The 22,706-nt window shown below is 41.7% G+C and overlaps 1 protein-coding gene across 2 annotated transcripts in view; it reads left to right on the top strand.

Annotated features, from left to right (window-relative positions):
* Nucleotides 1-21,600, top strand: part of tmem131l (transmembrane 131 like) — a 32,327-nt gene extending 10,727 nt beyond the window's left edge. The window contains exons 4-34 of one of the 2 annotated variants that reach the window (XM_068726832.1): nt 791-862; nt 3,398-3,521; nt 3,664-3,780; nt 5,373-5,477; nt 7,072-7,149; nt 8,886-9,039; nt 10,244-10,302; nt 10,388-10,493; nt 10,763-10,865; nt 10,985-11,126; nt 11,314-11,484; nt 11,627-11,693; nt 11,793-11,916; nt 12,028-12,097; nt 12,226-12,335; nt 12,451-12,520; nt 12,702-12,835; nt 13,754-13,896; nt 14,033-14,219; nt 14,549-14,734; nt 14,892-15,041; nt 15,165-15,723; nt 15,853-15,965; nt 16,180-16,349; nt 16,446-16,661; nt 16,859-16,937; nt 17,408-17,514; nt 17,638-17,770; nt 18,625-18,695; nt 18,859-18,992; nt 21,032-21,600. In XM_068726832.1, the coding sequence (XP_068582933.1) occupies nt 791-862; nt 3,398-3,521; nt 3,664-3,780; nt 5,373-5,477; nt 7,072-7,149; nt 8,886-9,039; nt 10,244-10,302; nt 10,388-10,493; nt 10,763-10,865; nt 10,985-11,126; nt 11,314-11,484; nt 11,627-11,693; nt 11,793-11,916; nt 12,028-12,097; nt 12,226-12,335; nt 12,451-12,520; nt 12,702-12,835; nt 13,754-13,896; nt 14,033-14,219; nt 14,549-14,734; nt 14,892-15,041; nt 15,165-15,723; nt 15,853-15,965; nt 16,180-16,349; nt 16,446-16,661; nt 16,859-16,937; nt 17,408-17,514; nt 17,638-17,770; nt 18,625-18,695; nt 18,859-18,992; nt 21,032-21,349 (4,372 nt within the window). In that variant the 3' untranslated portion in view covers nt 21,350-21,600. Of the gene's footprint in view, nt 1-790; nt 863-3,397; nt 3,522-3,663; nt 3,781-5,372; nt 5,478-7,071; nt 7,150-8,885; nt 9,040-10,243; nt 10,303-10,387; nt 10,494-10,762; nt 10,866-10,984; nt 11,127-11,313; nt 11,485-11,623; nt 11,694-11,792; nt 11,917-12,027; nt 12,098-12,225; nt 12,336-12,450; nt 12,521-12,701; nt 12,836-13,753; nt 13,897-14,032; nt 14,220-14,548; nt 14,735-14,891; nt 15,042-15,164; nt 15,724-15,852; nt 15,966-16,179; nt 16,350-16,445; nt 16,662-16,858; nt 16,938-17,407; nt 17,515-17,637; nt 17,771-18,624; nt 18,696-18,858; nt 18,993-21,031 lie in introns of both variants that reach the window. The other variant, XM_068726831.1, reaches the window with a different exon arrangement.
* The last annotated feature ends 1,106 nt before the right edge of the window (nt 21,601-22,706 follow it).

Raw genomic sequence — 22,706 nt, 5'->3', positions numbered from 1 at the left:
AAGAAGCATTAAACACAAATTCTGAGCTAGCTAGCGTGCTACTTTTATTAGCATGCAAACGATGAATCGGCAATATCCTGCAGAATTCTTACCTGACTTCTCTGGAGAGTCACTTCCTCGCATCAATGCTTTGGCGTTTGGCAGCGTCTCAGGTTGCCGACAGTGATTTGCGCTTCTTTGTAGGCATGATGCAAATGTTGCTGTAACTGTTTTCATTGTTTTCTTCTTCTTCTGTTATATTTCTCGTAGATTCTGTTAGAGGAGTAGCTGGTTTGTGTACGGTAGAACATGTAGAAAGGTGACAGTATTTCGCTGTGGGTGTTTATGTAACGGAAGTTAAAAATCAAATGATGGCAAACTATGTTAAGGCCGGCCCCTTGAACCCTTGTTTGATGATTTGTTCAATATTAGTCCCCGTGTAAAATGAAGTGTTATGTAACAAAATTGAGCCATTTGTTTGTGGTTGCAACCTTCAGTGTAAGTGTGTAATAATAATTTTCATATGCAAAGGCGTCATTTGAATTAAGCTCCATGGCCTCCAGTACTCCACTCCCCTTGTTGTGTGATGGTTCTCTCCTTTCTGTGCTGCCATGATCATCGTCCCTCTGCTAGGGAAGTTAGTTCACAGTCATAACTATTACTGCTTCTCAAACCACTGTCACATGCAGGGTTGGAAAGAGGACCCAATGTTCTTGTCTTAAGGTGTTAGTAAGATGTTGAAAACATGGATGTTTTTCCTCTCATATAATGAAACTGATGACATTCAAATACTGTCCTTTCCCTCCACCAGCTCCTCTCTATATACACGGGAGAATGGGAGGCCCTTGCATTTTCAGCCCCCAGCGTTGGAGTTTGGGACGCAGTAAGTACTGTTCTCACTTCCTAGTTTTAATATGTCGTGCCTCAACAAGCATAGATGTTGTTTTGTTTTGAAAATGATGAAACCCTTTTATTACACGCCCCAATAACAAATTGTACTTCATTTCACCATCTCTGTCTTGAGTGATGTGGAAAACTCTACCGAGTTTAAAATAAGAGTGGCGTCAGAGCGAGTGACCTGTCGCTGTGATGAATGCCACTGAAAGGGAAGATTTCATAAAGCAAGGGGCCCTTCAGCCTTAAAGAACAGACAGGATATCCAAGTATGGCAGCAAGCTCCCTTTCCCAGCATCCAGACGCATACTGGAGAGGGTTGACCCCAGTCAGAAGGGTTAAGAACGTCACTGTTTGCCACCGTACTGCCAAAACAGAAAGAATATCAGACTGTGGTTGGACTGCAGTTCCCATTGCTCCAAGCAGTCAACGCAAGGAGCTCCTATTTTGTAGTACTTTTGTGTCATACATTTGGAATGTAGAAAGCAGGCTAATCACCAACAATCCTCAAATTACCGGATACATGTTTTGAGATTGTAATATAGCTTCAGGACATTTGCAGTTGAGCTCAAAACAGGAATATGAATATAAACATCCTACACGTCAGTCTGTGGTTTCCTTTTTTCTGTGCCTATGTAAGCAGTCTTAATTATACTCTTCAACTACACCAGAAGTGTTGAGTAGTAAGTATATAATACATGTAATCCTGAAGATCTGACTAAAGTGTCTCATGTGTTTGATTTATTGAAAATAGATAGCAGATATAGAAATAAAAAACTAAATATTAAAATGATACAGCTGATGTATGTAACTCAACAATACAACATAAACCTGTATGAAAGTTAGATGTACATCAAACCACTGTGTCTGTCTGGCTTGCTGGTGTTTTTTTTAAATTCTTATACAGACCATATCTGCAGCAGACTGCATTATGTGGTTAAGAAGAGAGCCTGTCTGCTCATGTCCAAAAATGTGTTTGTGCCTATTGGGCAGAAGCAATGCAGTGTTGACATTTATTCTACAACACTGCACACTCGACCAGATTGATAGCTGGAGCTATAAAGTAGAACGTATTGATTAGACCACTCTGATCTAAGAGCTTAGACCATCTCTCTCTCTCTCTACTCTGGTGAGCATGTATCTCTGTGGCTAAAGTGAAAGAACGGTGAAAGTCTCGTAGACAAACAGGAAGTGAAAGAAGCGTCAGTTGTGTCACCTCAAAAGAAAATGTCAAGAATGTGTTGTAGACTGGTAGATTTTATGATTATTATTATTACCAGTGAAATTACTTTTTTCTGTTCAGAAGTTCTCAAATTAAAGCTGAAATTTGCACTTGCGTCTTTATATAATTTTTTTTTTAGATTATTACACTCTACAGTGTACTTTTAGATTGTGGATCACTACATAGATCTCCAAATGGAACTGACCTTACTCCACATTAAAGGGAAGTTAAATTTGAAAAAAATCTTTAATATAACGTTTGTAAAACACCCTTCATGAATATGGGCACTCATTTAAATTATTATTATTATATTCCCCTTGTGCGAGAACACCGCAGTTAGAGATTTGTCTTTTAGTTAAATTGGAAATATCATGAATTTATGTGCAGATTATGTAATACTTGGTTGCCTTTCTCAAGAAAAGTGCACAGAAAGGCTCCTTTTTGCTGTTCGTCGCTTTGAAATGCTCGGACCAGACGGGACAGGTACAGGCCGCTGCTTCAGTGAACGCTGTCGATACTCAGAAGCGGCGCTGACATGACATTTGCGGTGTAGACTAGTGGTTAGTTTGGGTGTCACCAGGTGAAATATGTTGAGTGGCGACATGTCACTGTCAAAGATTATAGCAGCAGTGGCCAAACCCAGAGAGCTAATCGGTGTGCTGATGCAACCCAAAGCTTGTTCACAGCCTCCATTATGTCCCTATTTGAATATGTGGCTTTACTTCTTACACTGGAGCCTTTCTCAGAGGAACCTTTTTTTTGTTACATTTGTTTACCACTATTGACAAAGAGGCAAGTGGATGATTTTCCTCTTTTGGCTTTTGAATAATGACAGAATGCAAAACGAGTTATTCAGTGACTCAGATGATTTACTGCAGTGACCAAATTACTTGGCTAATCTCCAACTTTTAAACACTGACACGTAGATAGATTTAAGGTGGATTTAAGTTTCATTTAACATTTATTTATTTGCCCATCTTAAAGAATAACACTGGTGGGTTTTTTTTACACTGGGCACATAGTAAGATCCTAAATTCATTATTCTTGATTGGTGTTTTAAACATGACCGTAAACTTATAATCACATGGATAAATGTGACATTTAAGTGAAATTTAACAATAACCACCACCAGAAGGATCTAATCAATTTTGGTATTAGCTCCTTGGCTGCCTCATGAATAAGCCAACCGATAGATAATTGTGTATTTACAATATGGTGCCCTTCAAGGCGTGCCGCGGTGCTCCTTGGGTAAAGGTTGCGTTGAGAGCCCGTTATTTATAATGCTGTTCTGTCTCTTTACAGGTCGCTGGGGCTGCCGAGAGCTGAGACCATATATATACACAACCCCAGCCAGGAAGTTCCTGTGACGCTGCTGTCAATGTTTACCTCCAGCAGGCAGTTTTACATACCTTTCTTTCACAGAAGAGTAAGTGTATATGTATGCATTTGTGTGTGTGTGTGTGTGTGTAGCTGCACTATACTGTATTTTCACGAGTATTACTTCTCTGTGTGCCTTGGTCTTTGTCGAAGTGTCTGAAGTAACTTCTTATGTTTCCTCTCTGTCTTAGGTGATCCCACCCAGAGGGAAGGCATCTTTTAAACTAATTTTCCTCCCGTCTGAGGAGGGCAATGTAGAAAACACATTATTTATAAACACATCGGCCCATGGGCTACTGTCATACCAGGTCAGTTCCATTAATACATCTCCTGCTGTATAGTCTCAGATCACGTTCTGTTGGGATAATGTGGCGAAATCCCACCTCGCGATCCTGCTTCTCTCCAGATAGTAGAGTGAAAGATACTCGCATGTTGGATGTGTTACCTCAATTTGTTATGACAAGAGTTTACAAAAGAAAACTTAAATCATATCAAACTTTGATTTCTTTTGTATTGTGATCCAAAATACCACAATGCTAGACTTCTGGTTTCAGACTGCTGCTCAGGACGTAGCTGGCATCCACCATGTTTGTTTTCACTTTCCATCCCGCATGCACAAACTCATAAACGAAGGAAGTCAAAAACCCCATTGTTTATGGTATTTGTAAATAATGTTATGAACTGCCCTTGCTCTCACATTGCATGATCAGGACCTGAAAAGCACATAAATGTCACGAGAAGATCCCTTTTAAAGTAGGAGACATTATGCAACTAGTGCTTTTGTTCGATAACTTTTATTGTGACATTGTAAATGTTTTTGCTTTTACTTCACCTGAGTAAAGCCATGTAGATTAATAGGAATACAGTCTGGAAATCTGCATTCAAATTCTCCAAGCTGCTGTATCCTCTTACTTGCACTCCAGTCCCTGAGTCTGCCTTTGTGGTTCCACCCTAGCTGGTTGTGCTACCACTTGCTTTATCTACTCAGCTGTCAGCCCACAGCACTAGAACCAAAGTAAATAAGAATGAGATGTAGAGATTTACTCCAAATACATTTGAAGTGTGTATTTTGCTGTAGTGGCGAGTTTTGCCAATCTCTCATTCAACCCGCACTGCAGTGTTTCTCACATATAGCTTATAAATGGCGAGCAAACACGCCCAGACATGCAGACACTTGGACTCCCTGCACTGCCTCCAGCAGCGCCACTCCCTTCACGTGTCTCAAAGACATGCAAATGTTTCAGTCATTTGCCTGTTATATTTATGTTGCCAATGACACCAACAACACAAATCTTGTGGGCATTTTTCTCAACACACGTATATCCGTTGACTAATTGTAGAGTCATCATCTTTCCTTCCATTCCATCTTCTGTACGATTTGAAATAAAGGCGCTATAAACCCGTTGTTATATGGCTTGAATTGAATGTTGTGCTCAGTCCTATGGTGAGACACATTCTAATGACGGAAGAAAGATCAGCTAAATGAATGAGCAAGAGTTGCAGGGCCTAATGTCTGCCATTTATGCTTTATTCAGCTTAAACGGAGGCCAGTTTATGTCTTGAATACAGTTAATATGGTTCTTCGTCACCATACTCTGACATGCTAGTGTTACAGTGTGAAAAAAGTTTGTTTTACATATATATTTCTCGCATTCCATGTAGCATTTGTTAGTCCTTTGTAATGTGCTTACTTACTTTTGTCCCTTAAAATGCAGATGAAAACCAGTCAAATGTATTTTTTGGGGAAATCCTTTCTGCTGCTACATCACCTACTTTTACTTTATTCATAATCACAAAATATCTGCTTCCATGTTACCAACTGCTCAGTTATACAACACTACTTTGTTATGTGCATGGTGTTGACAATCCCTTTCCTAAGCATGAACTGTTCCTTTTCCAGGTATTTGGTGTGGGAGTTCACCAGGGTTCATTAAAGTCTGTCCAAAGAAAGGATAGTCAGCTAGTATTCCCTCACATCCAGAGCATTAAGCTGACCCAAACTCAGGTATGTATTTAAACGTCTTTGTTTGTGCAGTCCGTGCATAGTAGCGACTAACGGCTCATCATTGGAAACGGCTGATTTCCCTTTTCCTGCCGCCCTGATAAACAGACGCCTGCATACTAACACACAGAGGCTTTGTGATACACACTGACAAGCTCTTGCTGTCGTCAATCTACTGAATGTGTGAGCAGTCGGCATGGAGGAAGTCACGCAAACGATCCCTTTTTCTATTTATTTTTTTCATGCTTACAAATGTAAATGTTTGTTTGCAGAGTAGAACCACAAACTATTCATTTTAAATGACGCATGCTTTGTACAATGATTGATTTGCATGTTTTAAAGCCATGCAAAAACACAGAGCACCAATGACAAATTAGTGCACGGTTTTAGAAGCACTGAAAGTGTGTGAGAAGCTGTCTGACAGGAGTCCTCGCCTCCACAACAGGAAGTACGGTTGACAGTTGCAGAATGTCAGCTTGCAGGGAGACTATAGCTGTCATAATCACTCCGACTGCTGCTTATGCTGAATGCATTCTTTTGTCATCTCACCAAGCTCCCATGTTTCAACATATAGTTAAGAAAACGTCGTCCACCGTTACAGTATACTTACAATCATCAAGTCCAAATTGATATCGTTTCAGTTTTCTGTCATCTTAACATTTCTGCTTCATTTAACATATATTTTGAATGAATATATAATTTCTGATGTTTTATTCCACAAAGCTGATGACGAGGCTTTGTCTGTTAGTCGGATATATATTTTTTTAAAGTTATTATCAAATAGTTGTAATGTGTGATGGAACTATGTGCCTTTTAGAAGCTGAACAAAGAGGAAGTCCCACCATTGGTATTCAGTTCAAAACGAAAGGGGGAAATGGAAAGCTCAACCTAGTTTAGACATAATTACCATGCCAGTTTTATATTTCATTTACTGACTGATAAAAGTGCAGTCATGTACACTTGTGAGGTTTTATTTTATATAAAACTCAAAATTCAGCACTTCATTTCATTTTGTTACTAATAGATGTTACTGAATTTTGAGTTATTGTCGATGTGGTGCAGACGTTAGTGTAATACCAGACAGCCTGCCGGTTTAAATGCAGATGTACTGAATGTGAATCCAATGTAGCCCCCTTGTGAGGTCCACCATGATCTGCATTGGAATGAGGGATTCCCTGGACAATATTTAAACCATGTTTAAAGATTGCAGGCGTTGACATCCCCAGAGTGTTCAGCTGTTCAGTGAGGAGTGGCATCGCTTCACTGTTATGTGTAATATATGTTATTCATTCGTATAACATACATTAGACAGACGCTACTCTGTTTCTTTTAATTTGTCCAATAAGTGACCAAACCAACCAAAGCTGCTGTTTCACTGAATTCCTATAATGTGTAGTGCATGGCTAGCACCACTAGAGTTCAGTCATGTGTGGCTTTGTAATGGCTACTGATCATTAAAGGCCTTGTGTATATAATAGAATAAGATGACCACCCAACTTGATGATGCTTATATATATATATATATATATATATATTCTTTAATGCTTACATCAATCTTTTAAACCCCCGATGGTCTGTCATGCTGTTTCTCCTGCAGGAAGATGCCTCCAACATCACTATACTGGGTCTCCTCCTGGAGTGCAGCTTACCGAAGAGTTTGTTCAACAATCCTCAGGTACTTATTCAAAGTTGTTTATTATTAATCTTACGTATTAATCTTATATGGTTTTGACACCCAAAAACGTCCCAATTCTTACAATTACAACTACTCCTGTGAGTATATTCCTTATTTATCATTTCAAATTATTCGCTGCTGGACACAATATGTCTCCTACTTTACTGTAAAGTCAATTCTCAGTGTTAGTGCACTGAATCATGTATGTGTACGCATACATGGAATTTGGCTCCGGTTTCCTCTCCGCTCTCAATGTACATACACTATTTTACAATAAACAAGAAAAAAAAATAGATACGGGTTGAAGGGTTCAGGTTTCCTCATCACACTTGGGTAAGTTGCATACTGGACCATAATTGGCTAACAAACTAGTTGTGGTGTCGTTGAGACAGGGAGGAACTACTTCACCTCGATACTCCAAAGTCTTGTAACAACCAGAATTGTATTAATTTCTCTGAATTTGACTTGAAAACATTCTTCGTTTTGTGAGCAGTCAGACTATGAGAAGGACGGGTGTAGGGTAGACTTTGTGGAAAGTCTACCCAAAGTACAAAGCAGAGCTTTTTATCAAATCATTTTCTGTGATCTATGATCCTGACACAGTTTGTTGCTCGTTTCCTACTTCGCAGTGAGTAGTGATTCTTTCTCGCTGCTCTCGTCACGCCCTCTCCTCTGAGCAGAAGGCCAGCTAGTCCAAAACTTAAACTGAACGCCGGGCTTTGTCATCGGAGCGCCTTCTGTTTCCTCCAGGACCCCTGAGGAGGGTGAAATCCCATGCCAGACTTTGAATTGCTCTCTCCAGAGACGCTTTAATTAACACAGGGCTCCCAGTGTTCATGTGGCGCAATCGTATGACGCAAAAGGCGGCTGCAGACAAACCAACGATATTGTCATAATTATACAAACTGAAATCATTCTGCCGCTGTGTTGCATGAGTGTCTCAGCTGTGACCCTTTGGCTCTTGTCCAAGATCAACACCTGCTCCTCCGTTAATGTTCAAGACGACGCTAGTATAATTGAGAACTGGCCTTTGGTCAGTGGCGATACTGCTCACAGATTAACTGAGCCTTGCAGGAAGTTAGCAGTGGGCTTGGTTTCAAAGGATTAGGTTTGTTATTGCATTCGTGAGCCCCGGTGGCACCAAGGCAGGGCATCTGTCTACAGGTCAAGTGCTGATTCGTCCTCTGAGATGAGCCCTGGTTTTCGTGGGAGATTTTCACTCTCCCAGTACTGACTTGTGAGCTTAAAGAGTTAGTCACAGGGTGCAGGGGTAGTAGTAAGTTACTGCCTGCTTGTTTCTGTCTGTCAATGTACAGCAAGTATCTGGTTACTCTGTCTGTCACGGCAAAGAAAGAACTTTTTTTTTCCATCACTATTTGTTTTCTTTCTTTCTCGTTCATCAGTCACGCCTGGATATTTCTCATTATTCTGGTGTGCTAGCGTGCTTGTAGAGTAAATATCTTTTCTTATTCATTGGCTGTAGTCTGTTGTGACCCAGTCAATCATCAACTCATACATTACACTTTTGGTGGCCAGTGTTTATTCCACAAAAAAAAAAAAAAAAAAGTCTTCTTTGTCTCTTAAATAACAATATTTTGTGTATTTGTCTTCTTTATCTTTGTTAGTTTCTGTTCCCTGTTTACTGAATTTCTTCATTCTCTAATGACTCCCCTCTGTTATCATGCTTGTCCTTCTGTTTGGTGCATGACTGGTATGTCTTTCCTGTCCCGTCCCAGGGGTCCTGCCTCCAGAGTGAAGAGCGCCTCAGTCTGCAGATTAATCTGTCTGCGCATGGTGACCGGCCCACTGACCTGGACAAGCTCAAGCCTTACGTCATTGAGCACATTTCGGTGCTGCTGATGGCCCCCACTGCTGGACAGGCTGCAGTAGGTGGGTTTGTTTGACCAGTCTGACCCAAAGTCTGGATGCAATTTAGCTGTGGGAAGGTGTCAGTGTTACACAGCGTCACGTAAACAGACCACACAGCTTGATACGGACTGACACTAGTGTCGTGCTGCTTCTTACAAGGTTACAAGGTTTACTTTCTTGTCATTGTACAACACAGGGTTGCACAACGACATGCAGTTTGTAGTCCTGCTACATAGGAAAAACACACAAAAAAAGCAAAGCTGTATTATATGGTGGAGGGTGGAGGATGAATTTGTCAGAGTCTGAGGAAAGAAGCTGCTCTGAAGTCTGGTGGAACTGCAGCTGATATCGCTTACCAGATAGTAGCAGGGTGAACTGGCTGGGGGGGGGGGGGTGCCTGTAGTATTGTCTTTTGATATCTTTTTAAGCTTCGCAGGCACCTCTTCTCACCGATATCACTGATGCTCAGTAGATGGGTACCAACCTCCACTCGAATGACCTCAGTAAATGTCTGTTAGACCCGTTTCTGTGGTGGACCGCTATTGAAGCAAAAGTTCAAGAGGTTGAAATAGTGTTTTTTTATTTTGACGCTAGAGGCAGACTTAATGAGGCTCTTGTTTTTTTTCCCTTTCTCCTGAATCTTGTTTACTTTGACTCTGGGGGGGGGAAAGCTGAGATAATGTTGATGATTCTGCTGCTGTCAGATGAAAGAAATATAAGAAGACGTCAGTTCCGCTTTGGTGGGCTCACTGTCCAGATTAACACGGAGACTAAAGATTTAAGTGAGCGCCGCTGCATTGGTGTTCATGTACCGTAAATATTTTTGTCACACAGGCTTATTGAACCACATCAGCAAACCAAATTTGTGTTGCTAAGAACTTGTCATAGTGTCACAGCTTTTACATGCGGTATTAGACTACTTCTGTCAGCAGCAGATGGTGACTCGTTGTATCGTCTCGTTATAACTTTCTGCTAAACTGTGTGACTATGGAGGTCATTTTGAATGTTCACTTTTTATCGTAGCTTTGCTCAAGAAATCTGTCTCTGCCAAGTTCTCTTAATGACTCCTAAAGAATGTAAGGGAGACCTTTCCATACTACAACATGTAGATTTGTACATACATCAGGATCAAGTATAACTGTAAACCAAGCCATATATTTAGTATGTTGTACTGTACATATGTACACTTTTTATTTGTATGACTTATTTTTTATTTATTTCACAGGGTATCCAAAAATAGGAGTTTATATGTTAAATTCTGGAGGCAAGAAGCTCTGTGTAAAGGTGAGATGTTTGTCATTGTTTTGCTATATTATGGGGTTTATAGGTAGCAATTTATAGGCTTTGACAGGATTCCTTTTCTCCCCAGGACATGCAGGTGCTATCAAAAGTGGAGGCCAGCCTGGAATTTAATCAGGTTCTTCTGAGACCAGAGGCCAAAAACTTCACTGAAGTGGCAACGCTTGCCTGCAGAGGTGACCAGTCATTTCAAGTTGCTCCCGCAAGTTGTGCCTGTAGTGTATGAATTTGTATTATTAATGATTAGTCACCTTACATGGTCGTGTGTGAATGGGTGAATGATGACATGTAGTGTTGATGCGCTTTGAGTGGTCGGAAGACTAGAAAAGCGCTGTTCAAGCGCAGTCTATTTACCTTTTACATTTAATGGTGGGTGGAGGTAATTGCATTTAAACCAAATATCCAGGAATTTTTTTGTCAACAACAGTTCTGTTTCATATATTAGGTTCATCGCCTGGCCATGATGGGAAATGCATGAATCATATCAGTTTAAAAATTCTGGGAAACCAGACAACTTACAGCTTCCCTGGACTACATATCACACACAGGTAATGTCATTTCACAACCAGGTTTTGCTAAGAAACCTTTAGAATTAAAGCCGAGCTTGATTACCAAAGCCTGATTGTTTGAAAGCACTTTGTCACTTTGTTGTTTCTTTCTGCAAAAGGACCGTGGGGGATTTTTTCAGCCTGTTCCAGGTGAAACAAAGAGATGCGGACCAGGTGGATCTGTGGCTGACGAACTCCCTCCTCCTACCCGTCACTGTGATGAATGTCAGCCTCTCACAGAACCTGCAGGGAGTAATGAAGGTGTGCATCATTAACCTCAAAGAGTGATAGGAAGCAGATCTGATTAGACGATGATAAAATGCTGATCAGTTAATGTTCTCTTACTTTATGCTAAGTGTATTCTGGCACACTTCACCCTTTTATCATAAGGATCCCAAGTTCAGATCAGGACTTGACACAAATGTCTCTGCTGCCCCCCGTCTGTCAGGTGATGAACTTCAGCGCTCCACTGACAGTTCCTCAGGGCTGCTGGCGTATCCTGTCCCTCCAGCTGCTCAGCAGGGCCCTGCCCATCAACCAGGTGTTCACCCTGAGTCTGGACACCAGCCTGGGCACAGCCCTGCACATTCCCCTTTACTTCCACTCTTCTCCTTTCAAGGTAAAACACCAGTTTCTTAATCCATATAAGCGGTTGATCACTGTAACAGTGATCACTATTAGCGGTCTTCCACTGTAGTGTGTTGGGTTGTGGACCGGTATGCAGGATCAGATGTGGTAACGGATGATGTTTCTGTCAGCAGGGGGACATGGTGTTTGAGGGGGAACCTGACTGTGGACGTCCTTGCCCTCTCAGATTGTCTGAATCAGGTGAGACGCCACTTGACCTCTTGTGTGAGAGAAAAAGTCATATTGTTTTTAGTTATTAGTGTTTGTATATTAATTATAAATGTTCTGTCATATTATCAGGGCGTTCAGATTGGCAGCGTACCCTCCTCCCCGACTTTTTCCCCTCGTCTTGGTCCATAGACAGCAAGCTGGCTGCTGAGCTCTGCTCCCGATGGCAGAGCCACAAAGACAAACTGTCTTGCAGGTCAGTCTTAAACGCAACACGCAGCTTCCTTTTTCATGCCATTATGTGTATTATAATCCATCATTACACACAATACAAGTTTAATCTTGTAAACCTTTTTTGTCTTCTCAGGTGGCCCAGACTCGCCGTAGAGACGTCCTTTCCTTTGGACTTTGGTGCTACACCCGTCAATGAGAGCAAGGTGGGTGACACTCAATGACTCCTCACTAAAAATGATGTGCGTAGATGTATATTTATATATTTATATAGCTGGATTTAAAATTTGTGACATTTTTCTGCAGCAAAAAGACAAAAATGTTTTTGTTTCAGGTGAAGACATTCATGCTGAAGAATCCTTCGTCTTCAGTGGTTTCTGTAGAGATTCGGATCCTGTCCCTGTACCCGGCCCCCCTGGAGGCTCTGGACCTCTTCACCAAATGGTACGCACTAATCAAGTTGTGCTTTGCCTCGGCTGTTTGGAGCATTGTACCGTTGTTCCTCCAGCACATCCCTTGAGACGATTCGATGATTTGTTTTCTCTGTTTTGATCGACAGGTTTAATATCAGCCCCCTTTCTGTCAACATCAGCGCTACAGAGTTTTCTCTCTTGGCTTCTCCCCCCAAGGTAAGTCCTGAGAATGTTCCCGGAGAAATAAAGTTGAAGCACTTTTGTCTGGTGGTCTTTTTCTGATTTACTCATTGTTTTTTGGCTGCTTATCTTACTTGGCATTCTTGTTGTGCTTCAGGGTTGCCAATTGTGCTTTCCCTCTAAACCTTTTCCTCTCTTTCTGTGTGTTTGTGTGCAGGTGGGGGAAAATGTGAAGGCCATAACAGGAGAGGGTGTCCTGCGTCTGCTGCTGCAGCCCTGGGAGGCCAGAGAAGTTGCTGTGGTCTTCACTCCCTCTGAACACAAACCCACCACCACCATCCTCATCATCAGGTACTGATTCATATTAGTGGGAGGAGTTTGCTCATGTTCATATGTGTATTTAGGTTAAGTATTGGTGGAGGATTTTGGAACTTTGCAAGAGATATTTGCAATAGTTGAGAATTTCATAGACCTTTTTCACGGCAGACATTTTGACTGAGGAGGATTTTTAAACATTTTTCAGCCGGACAACGGTCCGTTCAGACGTCCCTCTGAAGCCACTCCCCAAAAATAGTCATAATGGACGTAAACAACAAGCATGGCTACCGTTAGTACTTACAGCTGTTAGCTAGCAGAGTGTGCAGGCAGGCAGGTGGACGGACAGGTGGGCCGTCCAATCGTTTCATTTTCTTTTCTGTCAAAGCATTTGATGTATTGATTGCTGTCGGGTTCTAATGAGATTTTCAACAAATATAACCCAAATATATTTTTTTAAATACATTACCCACCTGAGCTGTAGCGATGGCTCTGTTCCCCTGTAAGGTTCCCTGTAAGCCATGACAATGAGCAAGAACACACGGCACCAGGACCTTGATACCAAATCAGCTAAATGGGATTTGTAAAGGAATGACCATCATTCATTTTGATTGTTTACACCTGTGGTTTTCTCACTGTGATAAACATGTCAAAATGCCGTCCTTGAAAAAGGTCTGTCGCCCACCAATTTCCATGCATCTGCTTCTACTGCTTAAGCACACTGCAGAGTGTGTTGCATTAATTCATTATGCTAGATATATGAATTATTTATTTTGTTATTGCAATAGAGGATAAAAGTCCAAAAAAATATTGAATATATGTTGGAAAATCATTTGGGCTTTTTGTGATAACTGGAACACTTCATTTTGTCACTGACGTATGTTTTTATCAAGCATATCGAGCGCAATGTTCTGTGAACCACGGTCTTTGTTTGTCTTTTTAACCGTGTCACAGGAACAACCTGACGGTGTTTGACATGATGACGGTGCAGGGCCACGGGGCCAAAGAGCTGCTAAGAATTGGAGGCAAACTGCCCGGCCCAGGAGCCTCTCTGCGCTTCAATGTTCCTCAATCTACTCTAATGGAATGTAGCGATGGTGAGATTAATGTTTAAACTTAATATCACTACATGACTTGTTAAGTAATAAACTACGTTGGTACATGTTAACTTTTAACAGAAAGATAAGGCAATCAAACAAACAAAAGTAAAACGTTCCTGCTCGTCTCTCCCAGGCCTGCGCACCAACAAGCCGCTTTTCGCCATCAGAAAGAGTTTCCGGGTGGAGAATGCAGGAGAGCTTCCCCTGACGGTCATGTCGATGAATATTAATGGCTATAAGTGTCAGGGATTCGGCTTTGAGGTCTTGCAGTGTCGCCCCTTCAGCCTGGACCACAACACCTCCTCTGAGATCACCATCGCGTAAGTGGAACTTTAGCCTGCTCCAAGGTTTATATCACATTTTTACGGTTGCCACTTAGTGTTTGAATAATGTTAGTTAACTTCTTTATTGCTATATATATATATAAAATGGAAAAAAAGCTGTTTATCTGTGGCTGTATGTTAGTATTATATATAATTCAACCATGGGCAGTCCCCACATCTCTTTCCGCTTTCTCTCTTCCTCTTTTACTTGTTTGTGCAAAATGTCCTCATTATACCTTCCTCTTCCTCTATATCTTGTTGTTATGTCTCTTTTTTATGTCTGTTTCTTTGTCTCTCACTCTCTCTCTACCTGTCTGTGTCCTCAGCTTCACCCCAGACTTCACCTCATCCTGGGTGATCCGGGACCTCACGCTGGTGACATCACGCGGCACCTCTTTCCCTTTCACCCTCAACGTGACGCTGCCCCACCACATGTTGCCGCTCTGCGCTCAGGTGGTTCCTGGTCCCAGCTGGGAGGAAACTTTCTGGATGATCACCCTCATCTTCACATGGTTAGTACCTGCTGGAATTGCCACCTTGCAAACGTTGAGAATTTCAGATTATAAGAGTATGCAACAATTATGCAATATGTAATATTGAGACACCACAGGTCTTTGGGTATGTATCGGAGTTCTAACTTATTGTCTGTTGTGTCCGTTTGTGTTTCAGCTTCTCCCTGTTTGGTGTGTGTCTGATGGCCTTCCATCAGGCCCAGTATATCCTGAGTGAGTTTTCCACACCCACCATCAGGAGCAACCACAACTCTGTCCTGTCGCGGGATAACGGTCCAGTCAATAATATGGCACCCAATGGAGTGAAGTAAGTCCAATGTTTTTCAGTAGTATTGGGCCCATTGTGAGACTTAAACTATTTGCTTAAAGACAACTATTGCAAGTGGATTAAACAACTTAAATTTGCAATTTTTGTGTCTTGTTTGTGCAGTAAAGCAAAGGGCAGTTGTAAGAGCTATGTGGACATCTGTCACACCTCAGACAAAGGTAAAGGGCGTGGCTCTCCAGCTTTGGCCAACATCCCCACCCCTCGTCCTCAATCCTCCTCAAAGAGGGGCTCCTTAACCACCCTGTCCCAACCACAAAAGAAACACAAGGTTTCACTCTATTACACCAAATACAAGGCAAGCTTGTCCACAGCAGTGCCCGATGCTATGATGATGGATGAAGACCATGAAGACCTCACACCGGATCCTCCTCTGACCCCAGACCCTGACATCTGCAACAACAACAACGAACCAGCTTTCATCAGTGTGCTGGATAAAAAGACATCCGCAGACTTTAAGGAAGACCCCATAAGCATTGTAGAAGATAGAGTGCCAGCAGCAGTTATGTTTCCCATGGAAATATCTGCTTGTTTCCCAGATAACATCATAGTGGGTCCAGGACCTAGACCAGGCCTGTTACTGTGCAGTCCTGTAGAGAAGAGCTGCACTGAGCACTCTGCAGAGAAGATCGGCTCTGAGAAAAGGGACAGATCTGAGATGGAGGTAAGGAAGGTGCTGAAATGTACTGTGCCTGTATTCCTTTAGATTTGATGTCTTTTGCAAAGCTTACAATCCTAATGACTTCTCATTAAAAAAAATGACCATCTTTACTTAATGTTCTTCTGTCTCCAGCTGAGAGAAGATAGCAAAGGCCAGAAAAAGAAAACACAGAACGCAGAGACTGGCACTGCATCAGGAAATAATAAGGGAAAGAGGAGTCGCAGGAAGACAGAAAATGTCTCCAGGTAGACCTCACTTTACCTATACTTTCATCCATGAATCAATTCATATTTATTCTGTTACTCCAGAGTAAAATACCTTAAAATTTCTGGTCTTTGTTCTGTATTGTTTAAAAAGTGAGAAAAGAGCATTGATCTGTAGTGAAACCAACACTGTAATAAGCACCAACCAGTGAGATACGATGTGTTTATAATTGTTTCTGTCTGATTACTGCCCTAGTGCTCCTGAGCACAATGTGGTAGTGATACCTGAAAGGGAGAAAGAACCTGATTGGAAAACAGGGGACCGTAACCTCAGTGGACCCCGCAACAGGAACCGCTGCTGCAACGGCTCCAAGTCTGAAGCACCAAAGCCTGGACTGAGTGTTGAGAGCCCCCACAAACAGAACGGTGGGCATACTCCTGACCTGTCGCACACTTCTCTGCAGCTTTACTAACATCCGAGCACTTGATTTTAATCTAACTGGCCGTGTTGATGTCCGGCAGGTGTGTGTCCTGTTCGTACTCGCCGGAAGTGTGCCACAGAGCGGCGTGGTGGTGGTGGTGGTGGAGTGTGTGAGTCGGGCTCGGACTCCGGCAGCTCGTCAGGCAGTGTGCGGGCCAGCAGAGGAAGCTGGGGCAGCTGGAGCAGCGCCAGCAGCATAGAGGGAGACAAAGACCCCAATGCCCGAACACACGCCTGCACTACCTCATCCAGAAAAAGTAAGGGACGCTTGATCACTAGTTATCTAGGAAAACCAGAACTGTTTCTATACTGTTAAGTTAAATAAAGCCCTTACACATACTCATGACACATAATCATCATGGTTAACAGACTGTAGCTGTATTTTTGTCACAGGTGAGAACGGTCAACTACAGTATTTTGACATTGGTGCAAACAGATTTTTGCTTTTTTACAGGGGACTCCATGCAGTACGGCGTCTACCCAGTAGAGAGAGACTGCTACCAGACCGTGAATACAAACTACAAGGCTCTCAGGTACCTCAGCAAATACACACACACACACACACACACACACACACACACACACACACACACAGAGACACACTCCACTGGACACAAGAACTGGCTCTAATAATATGCTCTTATCTTAGCATTTGTCAGCAAAAGATTGATAATAGTTTATCATACTGGAGTGTGATTTAAATTTATTTTAAATGAAAATTGGGTCAATAAAAACATATGCTCTAAAATTATTCCAAAAATACAGTCATATTTTACACAACTGTTTATTCATTCTGTTCTATTAGTGTTTCTATTTCCACAAAATGGTGTCAGTGTTAGATTTTACAAAAGATGGTGCATAAAAGAGTAAAACCTGACCTTTCTTTGTATCCACTTTGCATCATGGGCAGGCTACTAATGAAGAATGTCAGATTAAAATGAGTATTGTTTGAAGAGAACGTTTCATCTGTTCAACTTGTAACTTTTGCCTTTTTCCTGTTTAGCATGAACAGTTTGTACCGTAAAGAAACGTGCCAAAGCCCCGATCCCACCGCGTCCAGCTTTGCCCCAAGTTTTGCTGCTGTTGCTGCAGGAGTAGAACGGAACATGGGTAAAGACATTCATACTGAATACATGTGTTCTAAAATAAACACCTGTCTACGCCTTCAACAAGTCTGATTAGTGCATTACGTCTGTCTGATTTCTAAAGAGAGGTTGTTGTTTGCTTCCTCAGACCTGACAGGTCAGTATTTGCCTGAAGAGACGTGGTCGGCTCCATCCATCCCCCTCACCAACGAGTTCAGATACAACACCACCGAAGCGCTGCCCTACGTACCTCAGCCAGCAACCACCGCGTCATACAATGGGTCAGTGTTTGTTCAAATTCTAAAAATAACAATTTTGATTATTTTGGTGAAAAGAGTCACTTTTAATGAGAAATTCATCACCAAACTGCAGACATGCATGTTCATAACGGAACAGAAGAAAGTTGGACATTAAATAATCTGAAAGGTCAGATATTTTCTTTGAAGGGGGTGGAGACTGAAACAAGCTAATAAGAGAGTGAACACTGGACAGAAACATGACTCCTGCCTGCGTGCATGAATACTAATGCTGTTGTGTCTGCTAGATATGAATATAGGAAATTGTTAGTCACACCAACGTTGTTTAATACACTAACTGTTCACTTTTTGTGTCAATCATATGTCTGTATATCTGACCTATAGTGTATACACCGTATTCCTATCATACTTGCAGCTGTGTATTCTGTTTATATTGTCTTACTAAACAGATTTCTGCAGTTCAATGCAGCATTTGGAGGCAACGGGACAAGATTTTTGTATCGGAAGAATTCTGGTTTTCGTTAGTATTACGATATTTATAGGATTATAACTATTTCTCTGCAGTGACAACAAAGGAGAATCTAATCTAATCGTAGGAGGAGAATGGGTTAGTGTTCAAAAACTGGGCAGAACAATGTTCCTCTTTTTTTGTGGCAAAATGAATCCGCTAAATACAAATGGTGGCTGCTGTGGTAAATGTGTGCAGTCATCTGAAAATGACTTATTATGCCACTTCACTTCACCAACTGCTTAAAATAGCTTTTTTAGTAAGATACTGTGTATCTAGTGCTGCAGTAATGTGTCCTTGTGTTTCGGTGTTTCAGTTTTATCTGTCTGTTAAAACTGCTGGATCAAATGTTTCCTTGTTTCCCCCGCAGGTTTACTTGGACTAGTGCCAACAACCATTGCAACGGTCCCTACACCTACTGTGAGGAAAGCAACTACATAGGTACAAACTCATGCCCTGGAGTGTTTTTTATACCGTAATCCAGTTATATAGTCCTATCTCACTCTGTACTGTATTTATATGTGACGACGTAGAATGAAAACGTATTTACTTAGTTACTGGATCAAGCATTGACAAGCTTGTGTTTGTTCTAATCATCCCGCAGGTAATGGAACATTTCAGAGTGGTTTTCCCAGTCAGGAGGCCCAGAATGCACACAGCAATCAGACCAGCTGGAGTGAGGAGCAGCCGCAGGAATCGACCTCAACCTGGGACACAGCAGCCTGTGTGGGCAGCAAGGTGAGGAGGCACAGCACTAAACTCAAATGGGTTGATCCGGACCAAGTGGTCTGGCTGCTCTCCTGCTGCAGCTGGATATTAATAATCATAGTCAAATATCTTGTTTTGTTCAACAGTTCAGAATCTAAAGATATTCAGTTCAAAATAACGGGTTTGTAGTATAGATTTAGCACTCAGCCCTCGAAAATACAAGCTTCTCTCTTTTTCAAATGTTCAGTTTACTATCATCATTAACTCAGAAAATCTTCAAATCCTCACATTTGAGATGTTGAAACCACCAAATGTTTGGCATTTTTGATAAGGATAAAAGTATTACTGATTTCTCAAATAATTGCAGATCTATTTTCTGTCGATCAATTTGTTGAAATTCTCTTTACATCCTGACAGCAAGCAATAAATCAAATGCGCTGACAAAAAAAAAAGGAAAACTGTAATAATCATTTGATTCAGGCAGAATGAAATGAGACGTGTCCCTGCCTGTGTGCACTCTAAAGCTTCTTTGCAGCTCGAGTATGTTGTGATGCAGGTCAAACTACTTTTGCTGGTCTTACAGGCTGCATGTCGTGAACAACAGGGCCTCTATCAGCAAGGCCATCAATATCCATAATTGTCATAATAAATAATGCAAGAAACGGGAAGTTAATTTCACGCAGCGATGCACAGTTTCACTTCAATAAAGATGTACAGGATGTGGTTAAAGTTGTGTAATGAAATAAATCCTTGCAGTGGGTTTACTTAAAATGACGGTTAAAATCGTGATGTAAACACTGTGTGAAATAACAATCTTTAAAAGTTACACTGGTGTTCCTTTAAAGCTGTGTGCAACATGAAGCAGGCCAATCAGGGAGCAGACTGCTGCCTGAGTCCTGTGATTTATTGAGCACCAGAGCACCTGTGATTCACGTGATTTAATGTAAAACTGGATGTTTTCATCATTTTGAACAGCAACACACACACACACACACACACACACACACACCGTAAAGACGAACGTGGCCTCTCTGTTGTGACTTAGAAGGAAGTCATTTCCTCTTATGCGTTCATCATTTCTGCTCTACTTGTCGGAGCAGAAATGATGAACAAAATTGTCCGGTTTAATAGACTCGGTCTTACCGAAAGTGGGTTTCCATAAACTTCTCTTTAATTTGCTGTTTCTCCTTTTTGTTTAAAAATACACGCTCAGTATCATGTGCACTTAAGCAAAAATAAATTGCAGCACACAAATGTCCTGTAAGCAGAAAATGTTCCTTTTTGATTATTTTTATTTTATTCTAATATATTTTTGTTGCATTTGAATTGCTATTTCTGTAGTACTGCTTCGGGAAAACAAATCACTTCAACCAAAATTGAGGGATGCTGGATTGTGTTAAATAAAAGGTAGCTGATGTCCGATCAAAAAAAAATACATTCATCGTTATATGTTTGAATTTTTTACTCTCAAATACTGGTCTCAAAATTCCAATGTCTGTCGGGCTGAATCCTAATACCATGAAGTAATAATTGTAGTACAACTGCGTGATTAAAAACACACCTCAAACTAAACTATGATCTTTACCACAAAGACACATTTCTGTGTTCGCGCATGTTAGAAAGCGTAGAAACAGACAGGAAACCAAAGCTCCAGAATCAAACGGGCGACGTTGCCGTGAACCACTAGTCACTACGACTCCTGAAGAGATTACCCTTTTCCGTTTTTGCTGAGGATTGAGAGAAACTAGAGCTGGAAGGTCATTTTTATTTTAGCTGAAAAGGAGAGACGCTAATGAAAAGCAGAGCAACGACAGCCAGGTCATCACTGCAGGGAACAGACGGCCAAGTGGCCCGACGGTAGCGGAGCCCAGTGACGGGTAAGGTCAGAACGTGTCCCGGATGTCCGATACTGGGATACAGCTTTGGACAGCACACAAGGCAGCGTCAAATATGAGGGGAAACAAGTGGTTGAACAGCTAACATCATCTCTCTCTCTCTCTCTCTCTCTCTCTCTCTCTCTCTCTCTCTCTCTCTGTCTCTGTCTCTGTCTCTCTCTCCGCCCTCCACAGCCATACTTCTCGGGGACCCGCAGCCTCTCCCCCATGTCCAGTCTGTTTGGCTCCATCTGGACGCCTCAGAGCGAGCCCTACCAGAGCCACCAGAGCCACTTCCAACCCGAGCGATCGGCCCCGATGTCCCCCGTGTCCCCCGTCACCCCGCCTCATTCTCCCTTTACCCGGGAGCCGGAGGCGACGTGCGCACCGATCCAGTACTCCAGCTTCAACCCCTTCGGCCCCCACATGAACCTGGACATATGGAACTCTTCCTCCAACCGCAGCTCCAACTCACAACTCTCCAACGACTCTGGCTACTGTGGAGATGTTTAAAATTTAAAAATAACACAAGCGGCAGACCATTACGATAATTGCAAACATATAAAAACATTGATATGTAAAAGAAAGGAAATAAAAATGAATGTTCTTTTATCATTAATGGGGAAAATGTGAATATTCCTTCTCTTTTATGTTCCCATTTTCAAATGTTAAATGTTGTGAAAGGTTAAACATTTGTTGTATATTTTTCTAGATGTTTTGCAGTTTTGATCATAGAAAATAAAAAAAAAGGTTTTGTACTTCAACAGGTTTTCTTTAATTACGTTAATGTAGTATTTAACTTTATCCGTCTATCGACGTCTCTGTTTTTCTTTTCTTAGCTACCCTCTTTGATAATTTCAATCACTTGTCAGAGCCCACAAGTCCATGAATGCGTCATCATCTTAGTTTCATCCTCTGCTTTATTTTCCACAGAAAACGGGCTTAAATCTCGCCCCCTTGTCCTTCCAGTGGAGAAAACGTGACGTAGTGCCGTAGGCTGCCTTACATGCTAGAAAACTTTCTGCTCGCTGGTTGGTGCCCCTCCGCATGCAGCCAGTGCCCTTCCTGTCACGCGTTGAAGGCTTCATGTCTTCTGGTAGTCTTATCTGTCTGTCTCATTCTCAGGAACGCGTTATTACAGATGAACGAATGTCTTCAAATGTGGCACAAACGTCCACTTGGACTGAATGATGAGGTCACTGTGACCTCACAAAACACATTTTTTTTGGGCCAGAACTCAATAATTCATATGCTCATAATGACAATTTCACGCAAAGTGAGGACATTTTGGACCGCCGTGCAGCTGCAACTTGACTGGTACAACAGAAAGGTGGTAATTATAGTCCACCACTGCTTGTGTGTATGTATGTAAAACTAAATAGGAAATAAGAAAATCAAAACCAAAAAGCACAGACTCAAACCAAGATTTTCAATAATGTTGCTCAGAACCGTCTCTCTGCCTGGTGAAATGCCGTGTCTTTTAAACTACATTCATTACATCAAAAAATGATCTTGATGTGTGAAATGGATGACTGGAGTTCCCTTTAAATGTAACATTTGTATTAGTCCTATAATTTATCCTCAGGGGAATATCAACAGCAAATTCCATACTAAACTGGCTGTTTGTCCAGCCAGTTTGTCCAGATACATTTTTGCAAACAAGTGTTTGTTTCAAGGAAAGTGGTTCAGACACTTTGTCTCGTTCTGGACTGACGGACATCACCCATCTTAGGCCCTGTTAACAAAAAAAATGGCGTTTGCTTGGGAAAATGCTCGTACCAATCCGATCGGCGAGAGCGAGTTTCATCCATAGTGTCTTAATACCGTGTACATCCATCAGCCGACGCGTTAGAATTATTGTCCCTGTGCA

This window comes from Cebidichthys violaceus, unplaced genomic scaffold (genome assembly GCF_023349555.1).
Source record: "Cebidichthys violaceus isolate CVI_PGR_0920_01 unplaced genomic scaffold, fCebVio1.0.p SCAF_4, whole genome shotgun sequence".
NCBI classification, from domain to species: Eukaryota; Metazoa; Chordata; class Actinopteri; order Perciformes; family Stichaeidae; genus Cebidichthys; species Cebidichthys violaceus.
The sequence above is the reverse complement of the archived record's forward strand: the minus strand, read 5'-3'. Positions and strand labels throughout refer to the sequence as shown.